General features: G+C 38.6%; 1 protein-coding gene across 2 annotated transcripts in view; it reads left to right on the top strand.

The window, feature by feature from the left end:
• Positions 1-18,995, top strand: part of ASAH1 (N-acylsphingosine amidohydrolase 1) — a 42,476-nt gene extending 23,481 nt beyond the window's left edge. The window contains exons 3-15 of one of the 2 annotated variants that reach the window (XM_073798750.1): positions 1,445-1,535; positions 1,944-2,030; positions 5,662-5,740; positions 8,971-9,045; positions 9,883-9,928; positions 10,499-10,643; positions 11,184-11,238; positions 11,370-11,451; positions 15,644-15,790; positions 16,422-16,553; positions 16,660-16,783; positions 17,214-17,270; positions 18,439-18,995. In XM_073798750.1, the coding sequence (XP_073654851.1) occupies positions 1,445-1,535; positions 1,944-2,030; positions 5,662-5,740; positions 8,971-9,045; positions 9,883-9,928; positions 10,499-10,643; positions 11,184-11,238; positions 11,370-11,451; positions 15,644-15,790; positions 16,422-16,553; positions 16,660-16,783; positions 17,214-17,270; positions 18,439-18,528 (1,210 nt within the window). In that variant the 3' untranslated portion in view covers positions 18,529-18,995. The remainder of the gene's footprint in view (positions 1-1,444; positions 1,536-1,943; positions 2,031-5,661; positions 5,741-8,970; positions 9,046-9,882; positions 9,929-10,498; positions 10,644-11,183; positions 11,239-11,369; positions 11,452-15,643; positions 15,791-16,421; positions 16,554-16,659; positions 16,784-17,213; positions 17,271-18,438) is intronic. The other variant, XM_019921339.3, reaches the window with a different exon arrangement.
• The last annotated feature ends 906 nt before the right edge of the window (positions 18,996-19,901 follow it).

The following is a 19,901-nucleotide window of genomic DNA, read 5'->3' on the forward strand; positions in this document are numbered from 1 at the left end:
CAGTTCAGTAGCAAGTGCCAGAAGATAATGTTTCTGTGGCGGCAGAGAATAGTTGTAGAGTTCATCCATCAGGAATAAGGCCCAAGTCCACTGGTATGGGAGTGGGTGTTGCTATATCCTCATAGTAGAAATTGCTGTGTGTAAACTGAGGAGTAGGACTTTGAGGAATGGGTATGATCAAACAGTGCTTGGGCTTGGACTTACTACAGAAGACTGAGTGTTGTAGTTTTTCTTATGTCAGGGTTTCCGAAAGCAAGCTCATCACACGAGATGAATTGTGCCGAAACACAGCAGTAGAGGGCTGCCGCTGGCTCAGGCAAAACAGCGCCGTCTGTCCTGCTGTGGTAGCTTTTATTTAAGTATTATCTATGTTTACATTTTAAGACTTGTTTTCTTAACATTCCAGAAATGTCAAAGCAGCGACATATGCTTTTATTGATTATACAAGCAATAATGGGCTTTCTTGAAAACATGCCGTGCTTCGTCCTTGAGCGCAAAAGTAGCACAAGGACATTTCCTTGCGTTCCCACCATTCTGATTATACTGAAGTAGCACAAGGACATTTCCTTGCGTTCCCACCATTCTGATTATACTGAGGACATCTCATGGATCAGTGCCTGAAGCACTCAATGCTTATTTGCAGGCCCCTGGTTTGCCGGGGGGGCGCGGGGGGCTCAAAACATCCAGGACTGTTTACAGTTCTGGCTTATTCACATGCCCCCGGTTTGCCGGGGGGGCTCAAAGCAATCAGGACTGTTTGCAGTTCTGGCTTATTCGCCAGCCCCCAGTTTGCTGGGGGGGGGGTGGGGCTCATGGGTCACATCTCCTTTCCATGTCCTCAGTTATTCCACTACAACTGAGAAGAGAGGAAAGAGAGGAAGTACAGTAGGAAGAGTAGCATGACCAAGGGAATGGTAAAGTTTCTTGAAGCCAGTCATGGGAAGCTCATACACTGTGTTGCCACTCTGGGGGCTTAAAAAGTGACCTTACTGAAGCCAGCGCTGGAGTCAGTGGTTTGACAGTAGTGTTAAGACCGTCTAAGAGGGAATTCTGAGACTGGGAAACCAACTGGGGAAGTGCCCAGAGCCTAGACTAATTCTTCGTAGAGATTTAGGAGGGAGAAAAGGGCAGATATTTTCTAGCAGTGATATTCAGCTTACGTATAGCTCTTGAGCCAAAGTTGATTATTTTGCCTATCACCACAACACGTTAACCTTCTAGAACATATAATTCTAGGATTTCTAAAATGTCTTGTGATTGTATATACAACATAGGGCAGAAGCGCTGGGTGGGAAATGAGCTTTTTCTACGAGTTTTGGTTTAAGTACCAGTTTCTCTATTGTTATTAAGAATATGTCTCTAACATATCCATATAGATGTAACTGTCTGACCATCATCAAAAAACTGCTTTTAACATTTCAAGATGATACACCTCTCATTACAGCTATAGGGGTCCGGTTCCGTGGTACACTATAAATCTCGATTTACCACCGTACAAAAGATGGCATGAATTGATGGTTGACAAGGCACCAGCGGTATGCTATGATTCTTAAATCTTTTGTTTCTGACTTTACTGGATATAATTGCATTTGAAAGAACACGTCATGATATTATGTACCAAGTATTTTAAGAATCTGCTTTCCATGGTTCTCTGCCATTTACAATAAATGATAGTAGAGGAAAGATGTCATTTCTCTGTAGCGTCTTGCTCTTTTTACTAGCCTTTGCCTTTGTTTCTTTAGCTCATATCATATGCATCATCTAAATGGTTAATCAAATGTCATGTTAAAGATGTGTTTACGTATACGTTTTTAAATAGTACTCCTCTATTTAGCTGCATATGGGTAAGTCAGAAGGTCTAGATCTGTTTCATTATACCAGTATTAATCTTAAATGTCAACACTTCTTTATGTCTCTTATCAACTTTTAAATTTATTTTTCAGCTAAAAGTTATAGTGAATTCCCTGAAAAATATGATAAATGCATTTGAGCCAAGTGGAAAAATTGTGCAGTTAGTGGATCAAAAGTTGGTAAGAAATATTATTTCCTACAGTAAATGTTAAACACACACAGGTACACATATACACACACGAGTTCAGCAAAGGCTCTGTTATTTATTTAAAGGCATAATTTGGACAAGTGTGCTTTTATTCCAGACTACTGTCAAAACTTCAGAGGGACTTAAAATTCTGGGGCTTGGTAATATTACAGTAATAGGACATAAAATAGCATGGCAAATTTTGGCAGTTAGCTGCTCTTTAATGTTTTCTAAAAGTATGAACTGTTTTACAGAGCATTGGGCAAATATCCGTGTTTCATCTGGGAGTACAGCATTTCCTTCTGTGATGTGTACTTAGGTTTGCAAGTTCACTATTGAAAATTTGGGTTTTTCTTAAGTACTTTGCCTGAGCATGTCAAGACACTGAGCGATGTTCTAGATATGACCAAATGACACGCTCAGCCCAGCCCTGCCCCTCAGTAGCTGTGACCATTGAAACGCACTTGGGTTGTGTGTTTCGTGTCTTTGTGCGTTCACCAGACCATTTCATTTCTTGGTCCTGCAGGAAGATTCCATTTCTCAAACCCTTTTTTTATTTAGATGAAACCAGTAGAAAATCTAGGGCCTGGGCCCTAGAGCCCCCAGAGAGATCCTCATCACCCTCTTTCAGTCTTTGCTTTGGGGAAAGGATTGGGGAGGAAACCAAGGCCCTAGGGCAGATGTTTTAACCTCAATAGTGATGACATGTGGGATTGGATAATACTTTGTCATGGGCACTGTCTGTGCATTGTAGGGTGTTGAGCAGCGTCCTTGGCCTCGACTCACTGGGTGCCAGTAGCACCCCTTCAGTTGTGACAACCAAAAATGTCTCTAGACTTCACCAGATCTTCCCGGGGGGAAAGCCATCCCCGGTTGAGAATCATTGTCCTAGAGGCTGGACGTTCCGGGCATACCATTCCTATGACACTTGTACCTGCCAACCACCAAACCTGTTATTCCTCATGTTTGTGCTCTCAGAGCCTTTGATTAAGGCTATCCTTTATGTTCATACTCACCAGACTTCCCCAAAATACAAATGTTGGCAGAAGCAGTAGCAGAAGAGGCCCCCAGATGCCCCAGGTGCCCTAATCCCCCTAACCTGCGTGTCAGCAGGGAGGGCAGCATGCAGAAGGTTTAAGTGCCCAGACTTCGCAATCAGACATTAAGGGTTTTGTTTGTTCTTTAAACATTGGATTTTAAGGTTAGATCAGTCACACACTAGCTGTGTGTCCTTCGACAAGTTTCTTAACATATGCAACTTCAGATTTCTCTCCAGGGAGAATTTACTAATAATACATATTTCATATGGTGGTTGTGAGGATTAAATGACTTACTGTATGTAAAGCCCAGTGCTTGCATGTAAAAAATGGTAAACAACTGTTCAGTAAGTCATTTTCGTCTGTTAAATTGGCAGGAGTGTTCCACTTGTGCAATGCTTTGAATTCCTAGGCAAAAAAATGATTTGCCTAGTTAGATAACATTACATATAATTACCAAGTTAGTGAAAAATGAGACTTGCAAATCTTAAACACATTATCTTAGCAAGAGGCTGTAAGCTTAATTCTTTATCTAATTGTTAGTGAATAGTTGCAGTTGAGAATAAAAGTATATATGAATGGGTAAAGAGGATGTGGCATATATATACATACAATGGAATAATAGCCATAAAAAAGAATGAAATCCTGCCATTTGTGACAACATGGAAAGACCTAGACGGTATTATGCTAAGTGAAATAAGTCAGAGGAGGACAGATACTGTATGTTGTCACTTACATGTGGAATTTAAAAAACTGAACAAACGTTAAGAAAACAGAAACAGAGTCATACATACAGAGAATAAACAGGTAGTTGCCAGAGGGGAGAGGGGTTGGGGGGAGGAGAGGAACAGGTGAGGGAGATTAAGAGGTACAGACTTAAAGTTACAAAATAAAAGAGTCATGGGTATAAAATGCACAGTGTGGGGAATATAATTAATAATAATAATTTAACGTCTTTTTATGGTGACAGATATAACTAGACTTGATCATTTTTAAATGTATAGAATATTGAATCGCCCTGTTGTACTGGGAACTAACATAGTGTTGTAGGTCAATTATACTTCAAAAGCAAAGTAACTCATAGAAAAAGAGATCAGATTCGGGAAGGTGGATTGGATGAAGGTGGTCAAAAGGTACAAACTTCAGTTACAAGATAAATAAGTACTAGAGATGTAATGTACAGCATGATGATTGTAATTAACGCTGCTGTGTGTTACATATGAAAGTTGTTAAAGGAGAAAATCTCAAGAGTTCTCATCACAAGAAAAAAATTTTTTTCTTTTTTTTTAAATTTTATATTTATTTGAGATGATGGATGTTCACTGAATTTATTTTGGTAATCACTAAATGACATATATAAATCAGACCATGCAAAAGAAGTATGTATGTCCACCATTGAATTTGCTCATGTGTCCGTTGTTTGCTAACAGGATGTGGTAATACATCTCAGCCTAAGATTGGCTGTTAACCTTACAAGTGTTTTGTGAATCACTAGAATACAGATTTGTTGCTATGAGTGTGGGAAGGGAATAGTACATTAGTACCCCTCATCCTTGGGAGATACATTCCAAGACCCCCAGTGGATGCCTGAAACTGTAGATAGTACTGAACCCTATGTGTACTTTGTTTTTTTCCTATAAGTACATACCTATAAGTTTAATTTTTAAACTAGGCACAGTAGGAGATTAACAACAACTAATAATAAAATAGAACAATTATAACAGTACAGTGTAATAAAAGTCACGTGAATGTGCCCTCTCTCTCAAGCTATCATACTGTCCTGTACTCACCCTTCTTTGTGATGATGTGAGATGATTAAATGCTTACATGATGAGATGAAGTGAGGTGAATGAAGTGGGCATTGTGACATACCATTAGGCTACTAGTGACCTGACGTTACTTCAGAAGCAGGAGCATCTGCTTCTGGTGATCCTGGATCATCAAGCCATGACAAAGCTGATGGTTGAATGTCAGGAGCAGACAGTGTCAGTGGTTGGGGACCCCAGGTGGGACAGGGTAGGATGGCAGGAGACTTCATCGTGCTACTCAGAATGGCATGCAGTTTAGTACTCATGAATTGTTTACCTCTGGGATCTTCCATTTAATATTTTTGGGCTGTGGTTGACCATGGGTAACAAACCTCAGACAGCAAGACCACGGTCAAGGAAGGACAGCAGTAATGAGGGTGTGATGTTAATGGCTAGAGGGCAAGTTTGAGCAGAGATGAGGAATGCTTGTTGTGATGTTCCTGTGTTGTGAGCCATGTTAGGACATCCAAGTGGAATTATTCTAGTTCATCTCTCTAGAGAATAGGGTGAACTATAAGGCAGGAAAAAACAATCTGAGAATCATAGGTCTCTGCCTAGTACTTGAGATGAGTTTATGGGGTACACAAGCAAGAGTTATAGGGGCCCAATATTGAGTATTACATAGAATCTTTTAGAAATACATGATGTGAAAGTGCTTTCAAAAGTAAGCTTTGATCATCTATTATGGCAGCAATAGCTAGTACAAATTATATGTAAAAGAACCAAATCTCAAAGCCACACTTTAGGCTGAATGACTGTTAGTGTATTTGTTTTTCAGCCTGGTCTACTTGGCAACTTTCCCGGGCCTTTCGAGGAGGAAATGAAGGGGATTGCAGCAGTTACTGAAATACCTTTAGGTAAAGTTCACCTGGCAGCTTTTTTTTTTTTTGCGGTACGCGGGCCTCTCACTGCTGTGGCCTCTCCCGTTGCGGAGCACAGGCTCCGGACGCACAGGCTCAGCGGCCATGGCTCACGGGCCCAGCCGCTCCGCGGCATGTGGGATCTTCCCGGACCGGGGCGCGAACCCGTGTCCCCTGCATCGGCAGGCGGACTTTCAACCACTGCGCCACCAGGGAAGCCCCCACTTGGCAGCTTTTAAAACATTGAATAAAGTACTTAAAATTTTTTTTATTGAGGTATGGTATACATACAATAAAGTGCACAGATATTAAGTATACAGCGCAATCGAGGTTTTTAAATGCATACATGCGTGTAATCACAGCTCAGAACAAGATACAGAAACAAATTCCAGCAATCCAGCATGCTCCATCCTGCACTTTCGCACAGTTCTGAGTCCCCTGTTAACCACTGTTCTGACTTCACTGTAGATTAATTTTGCCTCTTGAACGTCTTACAAACAGAGCCGAACAGTATGAACTGTTGTCTGGTTTCTTGCACTTATCATTATAGGTAGTAGGCTATTGTATGAATAGGATATTTTTTGTTTCCAGATTTGGGATATTAAGAATAAAGCAGTTATGAACACTCTTGTACATGTCCTTTGATGGGCATACGCACTCATTTCTCTGCGATATGTCCTGGGTCATAGGGTAGCTATATGTTTAGCCTTGTACACTCTGCCAGCCAGTTTTCCAAAGTGATTGTACCCATTGACAGTCAACCTGGTACAAGAGTTTTCGTTTTCTCCACTTGCTAATTCTCCACGTGATAGTCTCAGTCTTTTATTTGGTCCACTTTGTCGAGTGTGTTATATTCGCCCATTATTGTTTAATTTGCATTTCCCTGATGACTAATGAGATTGAACAGTTTTTTGACCTTTTCCTTTCTTCCTTGCTTTCTTCTTCCCTTCCTCCCTCCCTCCCTCCTTCCTTCCTTCATTGTGCTTGTTAAATCTAATGCCCATTTTTATTGGTTTGAAGGAATTCTTTATATGTATACTGATACAGGTCCTTTGTCAGATATATGTATGCCAAACCTTCTCCCACACTGTAGCTTGCATTTATTTTCTTATTGGTGTCTTTTGATGAACAGAAATTCTTAATTTTAATGCAGTCCAATTTTTCAATTTTTTGATGGGTAGTGCTTTTTATGCCCATTTAAGTGATCTTTGCCTACCCCCAAACATATTCTTCTGTGTTTTCTTCTGTATGTTTTTGTTTACTTTTTTCATATAGGCCCATTGTGTATCTTGAATTAACTTTTGCATATGATATGAATTATGGATCAAGGTTCAAGTTTTCTCCAATTGACAATACCGTTTATTAAAAAGACTCTCATTCCCTCAGTAAATTGCAGTGGTGCCTTTGATATAAATCACATGATTGCATGTATCTGATTCTATTTGGGGACTTTCCACCTAGTTTCATTTGTCTGTTTGTCTTTTCTTACACCAATACTATGCTACTGCAATTACTAAAGCTTTATAGTAAGTCTTAATATCAGGTACTGTAAGTTTTCTAACTTTCTTTTTTTCTTTAAAATTCTCTTAGGTAGTCTAGACCCTTTGCATTTCCACATAAATTTTAGAATCAACTTGACAAAAGAACCTACTGATATTTTCAGTGGGATTATAATCCTGAGTTTTCCAAGCCACAAACTTGGTATATGAGATTTCAGCATTTATTTAGGTTATTGATTTCTCTGAGCAGTATTTTTTTATTTTCAGGGAAGAGGTCTTGCATATCATTCATTCATCAAATCCTTTGTTATATCATTTATCATATTCTTCATATTCATCATATCCTTAAATTAAGTATTGATGTTTTTGGAAGCTGTTTTTAAATTTTCCATTTCCAATTTATAGCACTTAATTTAATGAAAAAGACTTTTTCTGTTGCCCCAAAAGTTTTATTTTTAAGCCATCAAATCAATAGAGTTGTTATTTTAAGTAAACTCTATATACCTTGGTTTTACAAGAGATGACTGAGAATTTCTAAAAATCAATAGTATTTATCAACAAAAGTGGCTAGATTTTTTTTGTTTTTGCTTCTTTAAAAAGATAATTAACATACTAGAAATATGTTTTTTCAGTCTATATGAGAAATGTCTTTAATTCCTTTATTATGTAAAGGACTCTAGCAAATGAATACCACGTATAACTCAAGAGAAAAATGGATTGAGAAGATTAACAGATGAGTCATAATAAAATAAGAGTGGAATTTCACCAAAATAGAAATCAAATGGAAATAAAATAAACATTAGGGTGGGAAAAAAACATATTAAGCTTAACATGTTAACATGAAATGGAACAGAGAAAAAGTGTGTTGTATACCTTCAAATTAAAAGCTGAGTGGTATTATTATTGTACAGGTTAGGAAAAATGTTCAAAAATTAAAAATGTTTTACAATGGAATTTCTTGATAAGCTCAGCACTTATTTTACTGTCTCTTTTCTCACCTTAGAAATATTAGTCACACTCTAAAAACCTGAGCAAAATACATTTTCAGCATCCAACCAAGACCCAGATGTATTAAATTATCATATTTGAGCCCTCCAAAGAAAACTAAAATGAAGCATATTTTCGAAAACTATGGACATTATGTTGCCGTATAATTCCAACATGCCCAGATGTTCAGCTTGTCCAATAGTTGCTTCTCTGGGGACTCATTTTATCTTGAATCTGCAGAAAGTACAGGCTACTGAGACACCTGCACCCAACCAGCCATTCAGACTCACTCAGACTGTCTGCGGACACTTACGTATGCCCAGGCAGAAACTCACACGGCGATATTTCAACCTTTTCTTTCTTTTTTTTTTTTTTACATCTTTTTTGGAGTATAATTGCTTTACAATGGTGTGTTAGTTTCTGCTTTATAACGAAGTGAATCAGTTATACATATACACATGTTCCCATATCTCCTCCCTCTTGCGTCTCCCTCCCTCCCACCCTCCCCTTCCCACCCCTCCAGGCGGTCACAAAGCAGAGCTGGTCTCCCTGTGCTTTGCGGCTACTTCCCACTAGCTATCTACCCTACGTTTGGTAGTGATATATGTCCATGCCTCTCTCTCACTTTGTCACAGCTTACCCTTCCCCCTCCCCATATCTCAACCTTTTCTTAAAAATAGAATTTTCTAACAATGTCATAGTTCTATATATTGACCAAAAGTTTCCTGTCTTTTCTCATAGGAGAGATTATTTCATTCAATATTTTCTATGAATTTTTTACCATTTGTACTTCAATAATAACAGAAGACAAAGAAGGTAAATAAATGTGTGCTGAGGGAAGGTGGGTGGTACAAGGTACAAAGTAGAAGAAAAATCTTTAACTAAATGAAATTAGAACTTGTAAAATACAGGCTTGCTATGTAAATACCATGTGCATGTTGCATATGGTTTTATAGATCTTGGTAAGTTTTTGAAAGTGAATTGAAAGCTGTTCTTATTTTAAGACCACTGTAATGCCTATTAAAGTTTAATTCAGGTATGCAAAACTCTTGGAAGAAGTGTTTCAGGATTATAAACATTCTTACTATTCTTCATAGTCTACTTATACCCCTATTTATGATTTGATATAAGTACTCACAGGGGCAGGACAGACTTTCTCCCATCATTTTCCAGCCAAGGGACCCTGTGCTCACTTTTCCATGTTTTTCCTGACAAGTGCCCAGTGTACAAGGCACAGGATGATTTACCCTGATTCACTCTTAGTTTTGACCTGTTCTCTTGGTATAGCTGTAGGTGACAATCCCTGAAGGGAAGCATGTTGGTAAGTTGCATTAGATGAGGCTGAGATAGCTGTGTCTGAGTAGGACTGTGTCATAGTGAACCACAAAATGACCACCTACCCTTGTCCCATATTCCAGTCTCAGTTCTCTGGAACCCTGTGCTCTCAGGTATTGGGGGGGAATCTGGCCAGTGTGACAGGGACAGCAGTTTGATCTTGTTACAGCCTATGATATCAGATGCTGCTTAATTCTTATTGTTGGATTGAACAGTTGGGAATATCACTTAAACAAAATTAAGTGTCCAGCTTTGGTTTAGAATCAGTCATACTGTCATAATTGCTGTTACATGTCTCTTCTGCTTACTTTGAATTAGGTCATCTACTACATGCCCGAAACATGGATTTTGGAGTATTTCTTGGGTAAGTAAAACATGTGGTGTGTCTCAGTCCCTGAGAAGAGTAGGTTGTATTACACTGATGAAAAGTAAGTCCCAAGTCATTCCCAGAATATGACCAGAAGTAGAGATCCTAGATTCCGTAGTTTTGAGACCAGGTGGGCACACTCTTATTCATTTATTTGAGAGTTTGTAGCTGAGGTGCACCCAGTGGACAGAAATCTGGAGCATGCTTGAAGGCCCTAGATGCACGTCTAGTTTATTGCTTAGAAGGAAGAGTAGCATTCTATTTCATGTGTCTTCTTGACCTTTCTGAAAAAAATATAACAGGGCTTTGTAATTAGAGACCTAAATACTAACCTGGGGTTTGCTAATATAGGCTGTGCCATGTTGGGGGAGTTACTTAACTTCTCTGAGCCTCAGTTTTATCATGTGGAAAATGGAGGCTAAAACTACCCATACTGAAAAATCCTTGTGAGGATTGATCATTAGGGATTAGGTAGATAAAGCACATGGTATAATGCCTGACCATCATTATCATATTCATCATTATTATCATTGTTATCAAATGTCAACTGAAATTTGTCTTTTGTAGGTGGAATGTAAACAATAATACCTGGGTCGTAACTGAGGAACTAAAACCTTTAACAGTGAATTTGGACTTCCAAAGAAACAATAAAACTGTCTTCAAGGCGGCAGGCTTTGCTGGCTATGTGGGCATGTTAACAGGATTCAAACCAGTAAGGAATCTGTTGTTACATAATTTTACAGGTAGCTCTCTGTGAAAGGTGGAGTCTAAGGAAATGAGGACCTAAAAAGAATATGAAGCCCCAGTTCATCGCATTGTACTTGTTGTTACCTTCCTTCTTAGGTTTGAGCTCACATGGTAGAGAAGAGTAGGAAGCGGGGGTTTCAGAGCCTTTTGTGGAGATAAAGCATGTGGTGGGTCTCAAGGGCTGGGAGTGTAAATCTGGATCTGGCCATGGGTCTGCCCCTTAAGCAAGTTAGTCATTAAGTCTCTGCACTTAAGTTTCCTGGTCAGAAAATTGTGGCCAACAGCATCCCACCTACTTATCTCACGCAGTATATGTGAAAAATGCTTTGAACTTCTAAAAAAGCTCTGTTAATAGAAGGTGAGAGTATCATGGTTTTGATTTTTCTCCCCCCACCCCGGCTCAATTTCCCAATCCAGGACCTGATATAACAGTGTAAAATAGCACAGTGAGGGGGCCTTAAACAGGATGGCTGAGGTTTCTGACATTGCTTGGTTTTCTTTTCAGGGACTACTTAGTCTTACGCTTAATGAACGTTTCAGTACAAATGGCGGTTTTATGGGTGAGTAGAGAGTTCTTAAATAAAATGGGAATTTCATAGCTGTTTTAAGAGGAGGGCTAGACTGTGCCTTCTGGTTAATAGTTTAATGTCTTCTAGGACCTGTGACACTGTGTGTGTTTCATCTCTTCCAGGTGTCATAGAATGGATTTTGGGAAAGAAAGATGCCAAGTGGATAGGGTTTATCATTAGATCAGTTCTGGAAAATAGCACAAGGTAATCTGTTTGGTTGCTTTATTATCAGATTTAATATTTATTATTTTTTTCTTGAGATACAGTTGACATACTAGTTTAAGATGTACTACAAGATGTTTAGATATTTGTATATATGGCATAATGATTACCACAATAAGTCTAGTTAACATCCATCACCTCACATAGTTACACATTTCTTTTTCCTTTTTTTTTTTCTTTTTCTTTTTTTATTTTTTTGCGGTGTGCGGGCCTCTCACCGCTGTGGCCTCTCCCGTTGCGGAGCACAAGCTCCGGACGCGCAGGCTCAGCGGCCATGGCTCACGGGCCTAGCCGCTCCGCGGCATGTGGGATCTTCCCGGACCAGGGCATGAACCCATGTCCCCTGCATCGGCAGGTGGACTCTCAACCACTGCGCCACCAGGGAAGCCCTCTTTTTCCTTTTGATGAGAACTTTTAAGATTTCCTTTCTTTGCAACTTTCAAATATGCAGTACAGTATTATTAACTGTATACACTATGATATACATTACATCCCCAGGACTTATACTTATTTTATAACTGGAAGCTTGTACCTTTTTGACACTTCACCCGTTTTGCCCACCTGTCACCACCCACCCCCAGTCAACCACCAGTTTGTTCTCTGTATCTATGAATTCCTTTGTTTTTTGATTCCACTTATAAGTGTGATCACATGGTATTTGTCTTTCTCTGTCTGATTTATTTCATTTAGCAAAATGCTCTCAAGGTCCATCCATGTTGTCACAAATGGCAAGATTTCATTCTTTTTTTTTGGCTAAGTAATAGTCTTGTATATGTACCACATCTTCTTTATCCATTCGTCCTTAGATAGACACTTACGTTGTTTCCATAACTTGGCTTATTGTAAATAGTGCTGTGGTAAATGTGGGGCTGCAGACATCTTTCTGAGTTCATGTTTTCATGTCCTTCAGATAAACACTTGGAAGTGGGATTGGTGGTGGTGGTAATGGTGGTTTTAGCTTTTTGAGGAACCTCCATACTGGTGGTTTCATAGTGGCTGCACCAATTTACATTCCCACAAACAGTGCACAAGGGTTCCCTTTTCTCCACACCCTGGCCAACACTTGTTACCGCTTGTCTCTTTGATAATAGCCAGTCTGACATGTGAGATGATAGCTTATCGTGGCTTTGACTTGCATTTCCCACCTTCTCATGCACCTGTTGGCCATCTTTGGAAAAATGTCTATTCGGATTCTCTGTCCATTTTTTAACCAGGTTGTCTTTTTTTTTTGCTATTGAGTGGTATGAGTTCCAGATATATTATGGATATTAACCCCTCCTCAGATAAATGATTTGCAAATATTTTCTCCCATTCACTAGGTTGCCTTTTCATTTTGTTGATGGTTTTATTTGTTTAGAAGCTTTTTAGTTTGAGGTATTCCCACTTGTTTATTTTTGTCTTTGTTGCCTTTGTTTTGGTGTCAAATCCAAAAACTCATTGCCAAGACCAGTGTCAGGGAGCTTATTGCCTGTGTTGTCCTTTAGGAGTTTTATGATTTCAGGTCTTACATTTAAGTCTTTAATCCATATTGATTTTTGTGTATGGTGTAAGATAGTGGTTTGGTTTCATTCTTTTGCATGTAGCTGTGCAGTTTCCCAAACACCATTTATTGAAGAGACTGTCCTTCTCCAATGTATATTCTTGGTTCTTTTTTCATAACTTAATTATGGGCTCTCTATTCTGTTCCACTGATCTATGTGTCTGTTTTTATGTCAGTACCATTGTTTTGATTACTATAGCTTTGTAATACAGTGTGGAATATAGTTATTCTTCTTTTTCAAGATTGCTTTGGCTATTCAGGGCCTTTTGTGATTCCACACAGATTTTAGGATTGTTCTATTTCTGTGAAAAATGCCTTTGGAATTTTGATAGGGATTGCAGTGAATCTGTAGCTTGTTTTGGGGTAGTTTGGACATTTTAACATTAATTCTTCCAGTCCATGACAGTGGAATATCTTTCTGTTTGTGTCTTCTTCTGCTTCTTTCAACAGTATCTTATAGTTCTCAGTGTACAGGTCTTTCACCTCCTTGGTTAAATTTATTCCCATGTATTTTATTCTTCTTTATAGAGATTTATATATATGTATATAAATTTATTTTTTTTATTTTTGGCTGCATTGGGTCTTCGTTGCTGTGTGTGGGCTTTCTCTAGTTGCGGTGAGCGGGCTTCTCATTGCAGTGGCTTCTCTTGTTGCGGAGCACAGGCTCTAGGCACGGGCTTCAGTAGTTGTGGCTCGTGGACTCAGTAGTTGTGGCTTGTGGGCTCTAGAGCACAGGCTCAGTAGTTGTAGTTGTGACATATGGGCTTAGTTGCTCCGCGGCATGTGGGATCTTCCCAGATCAGGGATCGAACCCGTGTTCCCTGCATTGGCAGGTGGATTCTTAACCACTGTGCCACCAGGGAAGCCCTATTTTATTCTTTTTAATGTAATTGTAAATGGGATTGTTTTCTTAATTTCTCTTTCTGATAGTTCGTTATTAGTGTATGGAACCACAACTGATTTTTGTATACTGATTTTGTGTCCTGCAACTTTACTGAATTTATTATTCCTAACAGTTTTTTTGGCAGAGTCTTTAGGGATTTCTATATAGAGTATTATGTCATCTGCAGATAGTGACAATTTCAGTTCTTCCTTTCTGATTTGGATACCTTTTATTTCTTTTTCTTGCCTGATTACTCTGGCTAATACTGCCAATACTGTATTGAATAAAAAGGGCAAGAGTGGGCAACTTGGTCTTGTTCCTAATCTTAGAGAAAAAGCTTTTAGCTTTTCACTGCTGAGTATGATGTTAACTGTGGGCTTGTCATATATGGCCTTTATTATGTTGAGGTATGTTTCCTTTATACCGACTTTTTTGAGATGTTGAATAAATGGATGTTGAATTTTGTCAAATGCTTTTTCTGCATTTATTAACATCATATTTTTATCCTTCATTTTGTTAATGGGTGTATCAAATAGATTTGTGGATGTTGAACCATCATTGCATCATGCTGTATGATCCTTTTAATATAGTTTATTTTAAATTACTCATATTAAAATATTTCCCAGCTTTATCTTCCACTGAGGAACTATTTCAGAATTTCTTAGGTGAACCTTTGACACTCATGGAATTCTTCATGTTTTGTGTGTGTATGTTTATAGCAAGAAAATGAAGTGATTTATTTAAAAAGTTCTGGGGATAGTGCCCCTATGAAGGGCATCTATGAATTTTTCTTGGTGTAAAAAAAAATCCCCACCCATACAGAAAATAAAAATTTGTATAATAAAATCTTCATTTAGATCATAGTACCCCAATGCACATATGGTCACCTTATCTTTGATAAAGGAAGCAAGAATATACAGTGGAGAAAAGACAGCCTCTTCAGTAAGTGGTGCTGGGAAAACTGGACAGCTACATGTAAAAGAATGAAATTAGAACACTCCCTAACACCATACACAAAAATAAACTCAATATGGGTTAAAGACCTAAATGTAAGGCCAGACACTATAAAACTCTTCGAGGAAAACATAGGCAGAATACTCTATGACATAAATCACAGCAAGATTCTTTTTGACCCACCTCCTAGAGAAATGGAAATAAAAACAAAAATAAACAAATGGGACCTAATGAAACTTCAAAGCTTTTACACAGCAAAGGAAACCATAAACAAGATGAAAAGACAACCCTCAGAATGGGAGAAAATATTTGCAAACGAATCAACAGACAAAGGGTTAATCTCCAAAATATACAAGCAGCTCATGCAGCTCAATATCAAAAAAACAAACAGCCCAATCTAAAACTGGGCAGAAGACCTAAATAGACATTTCTCCAAAGAAGATACACAGATTGCCAACAAACACATGAAAGGATGCTCAACATCACTAATCATTAGAGAAATGCAAATCAAAACTACAATGAGGTATCACCTCACACCAGTCAGAATGGCCATCATCAAAAAATCTACAAACAATAAAATACTGGAGAGGGTGTGGAGAAAAGTGGGAACCCTCCACTGTTGGTGGGAATGTAAATTGGTGCAGCCACTATGGGGAACAGTGTGGAGGTTCCTTAAAAAACTAAAAATAGAACTGCCATATGACCCAGCAATACCACTGGGCATATACCCTGAGAAAACCGTAATTCAAAGAGTCATGTACCACAATGTTCATTGCAGCTCTATTTACAATAGCCAGGACTTGGAAGCAACTTAAGTGTCCATCAAGAGATGAATGGATGAAGAAGATGTGGCACATCTATACAATGGAATATTACTCAGCCATACAAAGAAACAAAGTTATTTGTAGTGAGGTGGATGGATCTAGAGTGTCATACAGAGTGAAGTAAGTCAGAAAGAGAATAATAAATACCATATGCTAACATATATATATGGAATCTAAATTTTTTTTTAAATGGTGCTGACAAACCTAGGGGCAGGACAGCAATAAAGACGCAGACATAGAGAATGGACTTGAGGACACGGGAAGGGGGAAGGGTAAGCTGGGACGAAGTGAGAGAGAGTGGCATGGACATATATACATACCAAATGTAAAATAGCTAGTGGGAAGCAGCTGCATAGCACAGGGAGATCAGCTTGGTGCTTTGTTACCACCTATTTTATATATATATATATATATATATATATATATATATATATATATATATATATATATATATATAATTTATATTATTTTTCCTAGTTCTATTGTTGAGTGAAAGGTATAGACTATAAGGGTGAAAGGTGATCTCTTGAGACCGTTTTTTTTTTTGTCCTTCAGGTTAGAGGGAACATTTCAGATCTCAGTGTTTCACCACATAGGAGTCAGCGATTGTTTCTTCCTGAGCCATTGTTCACTATCCTTTTTAAAAAAAGGTGTTCCTCAGATATTTGTTTCCCTTTAGTTTCCACAGCTAAAAAATTCCCATTCCAAGTCGACTAAAAATGTTTCCTTTGTTTCAAATGTTTCTGTATAGTTATGAAGAAGCCAAGACTATATTGACCAAAACCAAAGTATTGGCCCCAGCATACTTTATCCTGGGAGGCAACAAGTCTGGGGAGGGTTGTGTGATTACACGAGACAGAGAACAGTCTTTGGATATATATGAGTAAGTACATTTGTTAAAGCAAAATAAGCAGACAGTAAAGCATAGACTGACGTGTGTACAGGTTTAAGGCATGAAACCTAGGAGGAATCTCTGTTTTTGTATCTAGACTCGACCCCAAGCAGGGTATATGGTATGTGGTGCAAACAAATTATGACCGTTGGAAAAATCCCTTCTTCCTTGATAATCGCAGAACACCTGCAAAGATGTGTCTAAACCAGACAACCCAAGAGGTACGTTCACAGTGTCATATACAGAAAGAAATGGTGACTATTAAAGGTTATGTCCATTCTGGCATTTTTCATTGGCCTTTGAAGAATTTATAAACCTCCCATTAGTCATTGTCTCTGGACAGTCCCAACTGAGTTTCTGTTTTGTTTTTAATGTAAAGAGCAAAATTTTGCCGTACTTTTTCGTTTCTTAGTTAATGCCGGACACCACTCTGTGGAGTTGAATGGCAAGAATTCAAGAGGGGAGGAAGAGAAAGAAAGAAAATGTGATATATTAGAATCATCACCTGTAACAGTGACCCCAAGGGAAATTCTTTTATGGAGGAGCAGGGAGGTTGATTGAAGAATGTCTTGGTCTGATGACCCACTTCTGTGGATAAGGCTGCCAACATCTGTATTTAATGTACTGAAAACAACTATTTTTGTGTTTTAGAATATCTCATTTGCAACCATGTACGATGTCCTGTCAACAAAACCTGTCCTCAACAAGGTATTTTTTTAAATAATTAATTAATTTGCTTTTAGGAAAAGAATTTGATCCCATGTTTTATCTTTCCCTGTTGTCTTGGATTAATCAGAGCTAGAATCCCAAATCATGTTCAGCTTAAGGCTGCTTTTTAAAATGTTTTTGTGACCAAAGCCGTAACTCTTGGAATGTGACAAAGAAGTTGGTCACTGCAGCTTGATAATGCAGTTTGGTCAGAGTGTTATTTCCAGCTTTTCTTACATGGCATTTGGACTGAGTCTAGCATGTCAGTCTTGACTTCTCCGTCTGTGGGGAACCGAATGTTGTATGCTGCACCTGATACTTGACAAAGTCTGAAGTATCTTTTCAGACAACTTGCTTTCTTAGTGGATTAGGGTTTCTCTTAAACGTTATTACATCCTTTTATCTTATCCCTACTCTATAGCTAAAATATGCAAAAGTGTCCTAATCATCCAATTTGCCAGTAGCCCCTTCGTGTGTATTTCTGATCCTCTGATTTTCCCCATTTGTTCCTTCTCTTCTTTTCCTTGGTCCTTTTCCTAAACCCTCCCTGAAATCAGTGTGCCTCCATCACCTCTGCCAGAACAAACTGTCCTGTTCGTTAGCATGTGACTGAGAACCCGGCCCTGAGGGAAGCCTTCCTTATGCCCACTGACCCTGCCATACTTCTCATTTTGCCCACTCCATCTTCGTGTGAGCTCACGGTTGGGTTACTTACACATTCTGTGTGAGCTGGATGTGTGCCTTCTGCATGTCTGCAGTTTCCCTCACTGCGTGAGAAATGCTTTCAGGATAAGGATAGCCAAAGCTAAACTGTTTATACTCCATAGTACACCATTCGTCTTTGTAAATTATGCATTGAGGAGGGTTAAGTGAGCCTGAAAGCTTTGGTGGTGAAGCAGTATACTGCTCAGAATTAAGACCTTGTAAAGAACTGAAGATTCTCTCCCACGCCTGTTTATATCATGACCTATTTTAGTTGTTATTGACTTATTAATTTTTGGGATCTTTATATTATATGATACTTATTTTGTATCTTTTCACATATATATTACATATTAATTATTTAATGTTAAGAATCTTCATAAGCAATTCCACAAGAAATGCTAATATGAGGCAGGTCATCTTAGAATTAAAAACATCCTCAAAGTAAAAATAACTTTTCTTTCAGCTGACGGTATACACAGCCTTGATAGACGTTACCAAAGGTCAATTTGAAACATACCTGCGGGACTGCCCAGACCCCTGTATAGGTTGGTGAGCACACACCTGGCCTATAGGGTGCGACCTGTATGACATCAAGATGGGAGCTCACACGGGGCTGAGAAGTACAGCTGTCTGATCTCCTTCAGAAGACTGAGACTGAGGACGGGTTCTCTGAGGTGTGAGCTTGTCCTGCTTGGTATGTTTACAATTCACAGGCTGCTTTTGCCGTAATGGTTGATTTTTCTTATATACAAATTAACTCCTTTTAGTGAAGTACAACAATCATCCAGAACTTACTGTGGTTCATTTCAGTCTGATTCATTTGAGGATGGGGATGGGTAATTACAACTATTGCGGGACCCACCCCCATGGAATAAAGCAAGATTCTCTGTGAGCACAGAATCCTGTACATCTGTGTAATAGTTAAATAGTCCATATTATTCAGTTTTTCACTTTTATTTACATATTTGTATGTTTTTGTCTTTTCTTCCTGGCTCTTACTATTAAAATTAATATACCATTGTTTTTGCTGTCTGTGACAGCAGTGTATTTCACTAATTTTGATTGGAGGGGGATGAGACAGGCATTCAGCTGTATGTTTCTCTTCATGGGCAGCACATGGGCTTTTGACTGAACAGAAGTATTTTCTGGGGTTCTTGAAGTAACAGCTTTGCAAGGCAGTCTTTTATACTCAGCATTGAAGTGTTTGCTTTTTCATAACTAACCTACCACCCACTAACCCCAGGAAGTTATTAAATAAATTTCAAAAACAATCCTGGGTTCTATGAATCAATAGTAAATAAGCAGGTCAAAGACTAGTGGAAAATGGGAGGTGAACTGTTAAACTCTCCTAAGTATCATTCATTTAATAAATAGATTTTTAGTTTTTCCTGATCAATATGTATTTTTTTTAACTAAGTATAGTTACTAAAAATGTTTTTCAGAAATCTATGAGAAGTGCTGATAGGACTTGTTAACCTTTCAGACCTTCAGTTTTGAAATGTATGACAGTTGGGCAAGACTGTAGCTACTCCATTTCTGTATAATGTCAGCTGTATTCGTGACATTCAGTAAACAGTCATTGGAAGAAGTGTCAGTCAGCAGTCATGTGGGCTGAGTGTGTACCTCACGTGTTGGTTTGAGGGTGGGGATATGGAGAAATCTGAGCTGAATATAATATTTGAATTAACATTACAAGGGTTATGGAAGTGGGTTATTCAACTTAAGACTAAATGGTCACAGTCTTACATGACTAACCCTAACTCAGTGCTATCAACCGAGTGTGTGTCCAGAGGCAGCTTCTCTCCGACAGGTGGTGTGACTGCAGTGATGCTAGTATTATCTTAATGAAGCAAGGAGAATTACAAGAGGATTTGTGTTGAAAACAAGATTCGATTAATTTTTTAAAAAATATTTTGTAATGTACAC

The sequence above is a fragment of the Tursiops truncatus genome, chromosome 21, assembly GCF_011762595.2.
Source record: "Tursiops truncatus isolate mTurTru1 chromosome 21, mTurTru1.mat.Y, whole genome shotgun sequence".
Lineage (NCBI taxonomy): Eukaryota > Metazoa > Chordata > Mammalia > Artiodactyla > Delphinidae > Tursiops > Tursiops truncatus.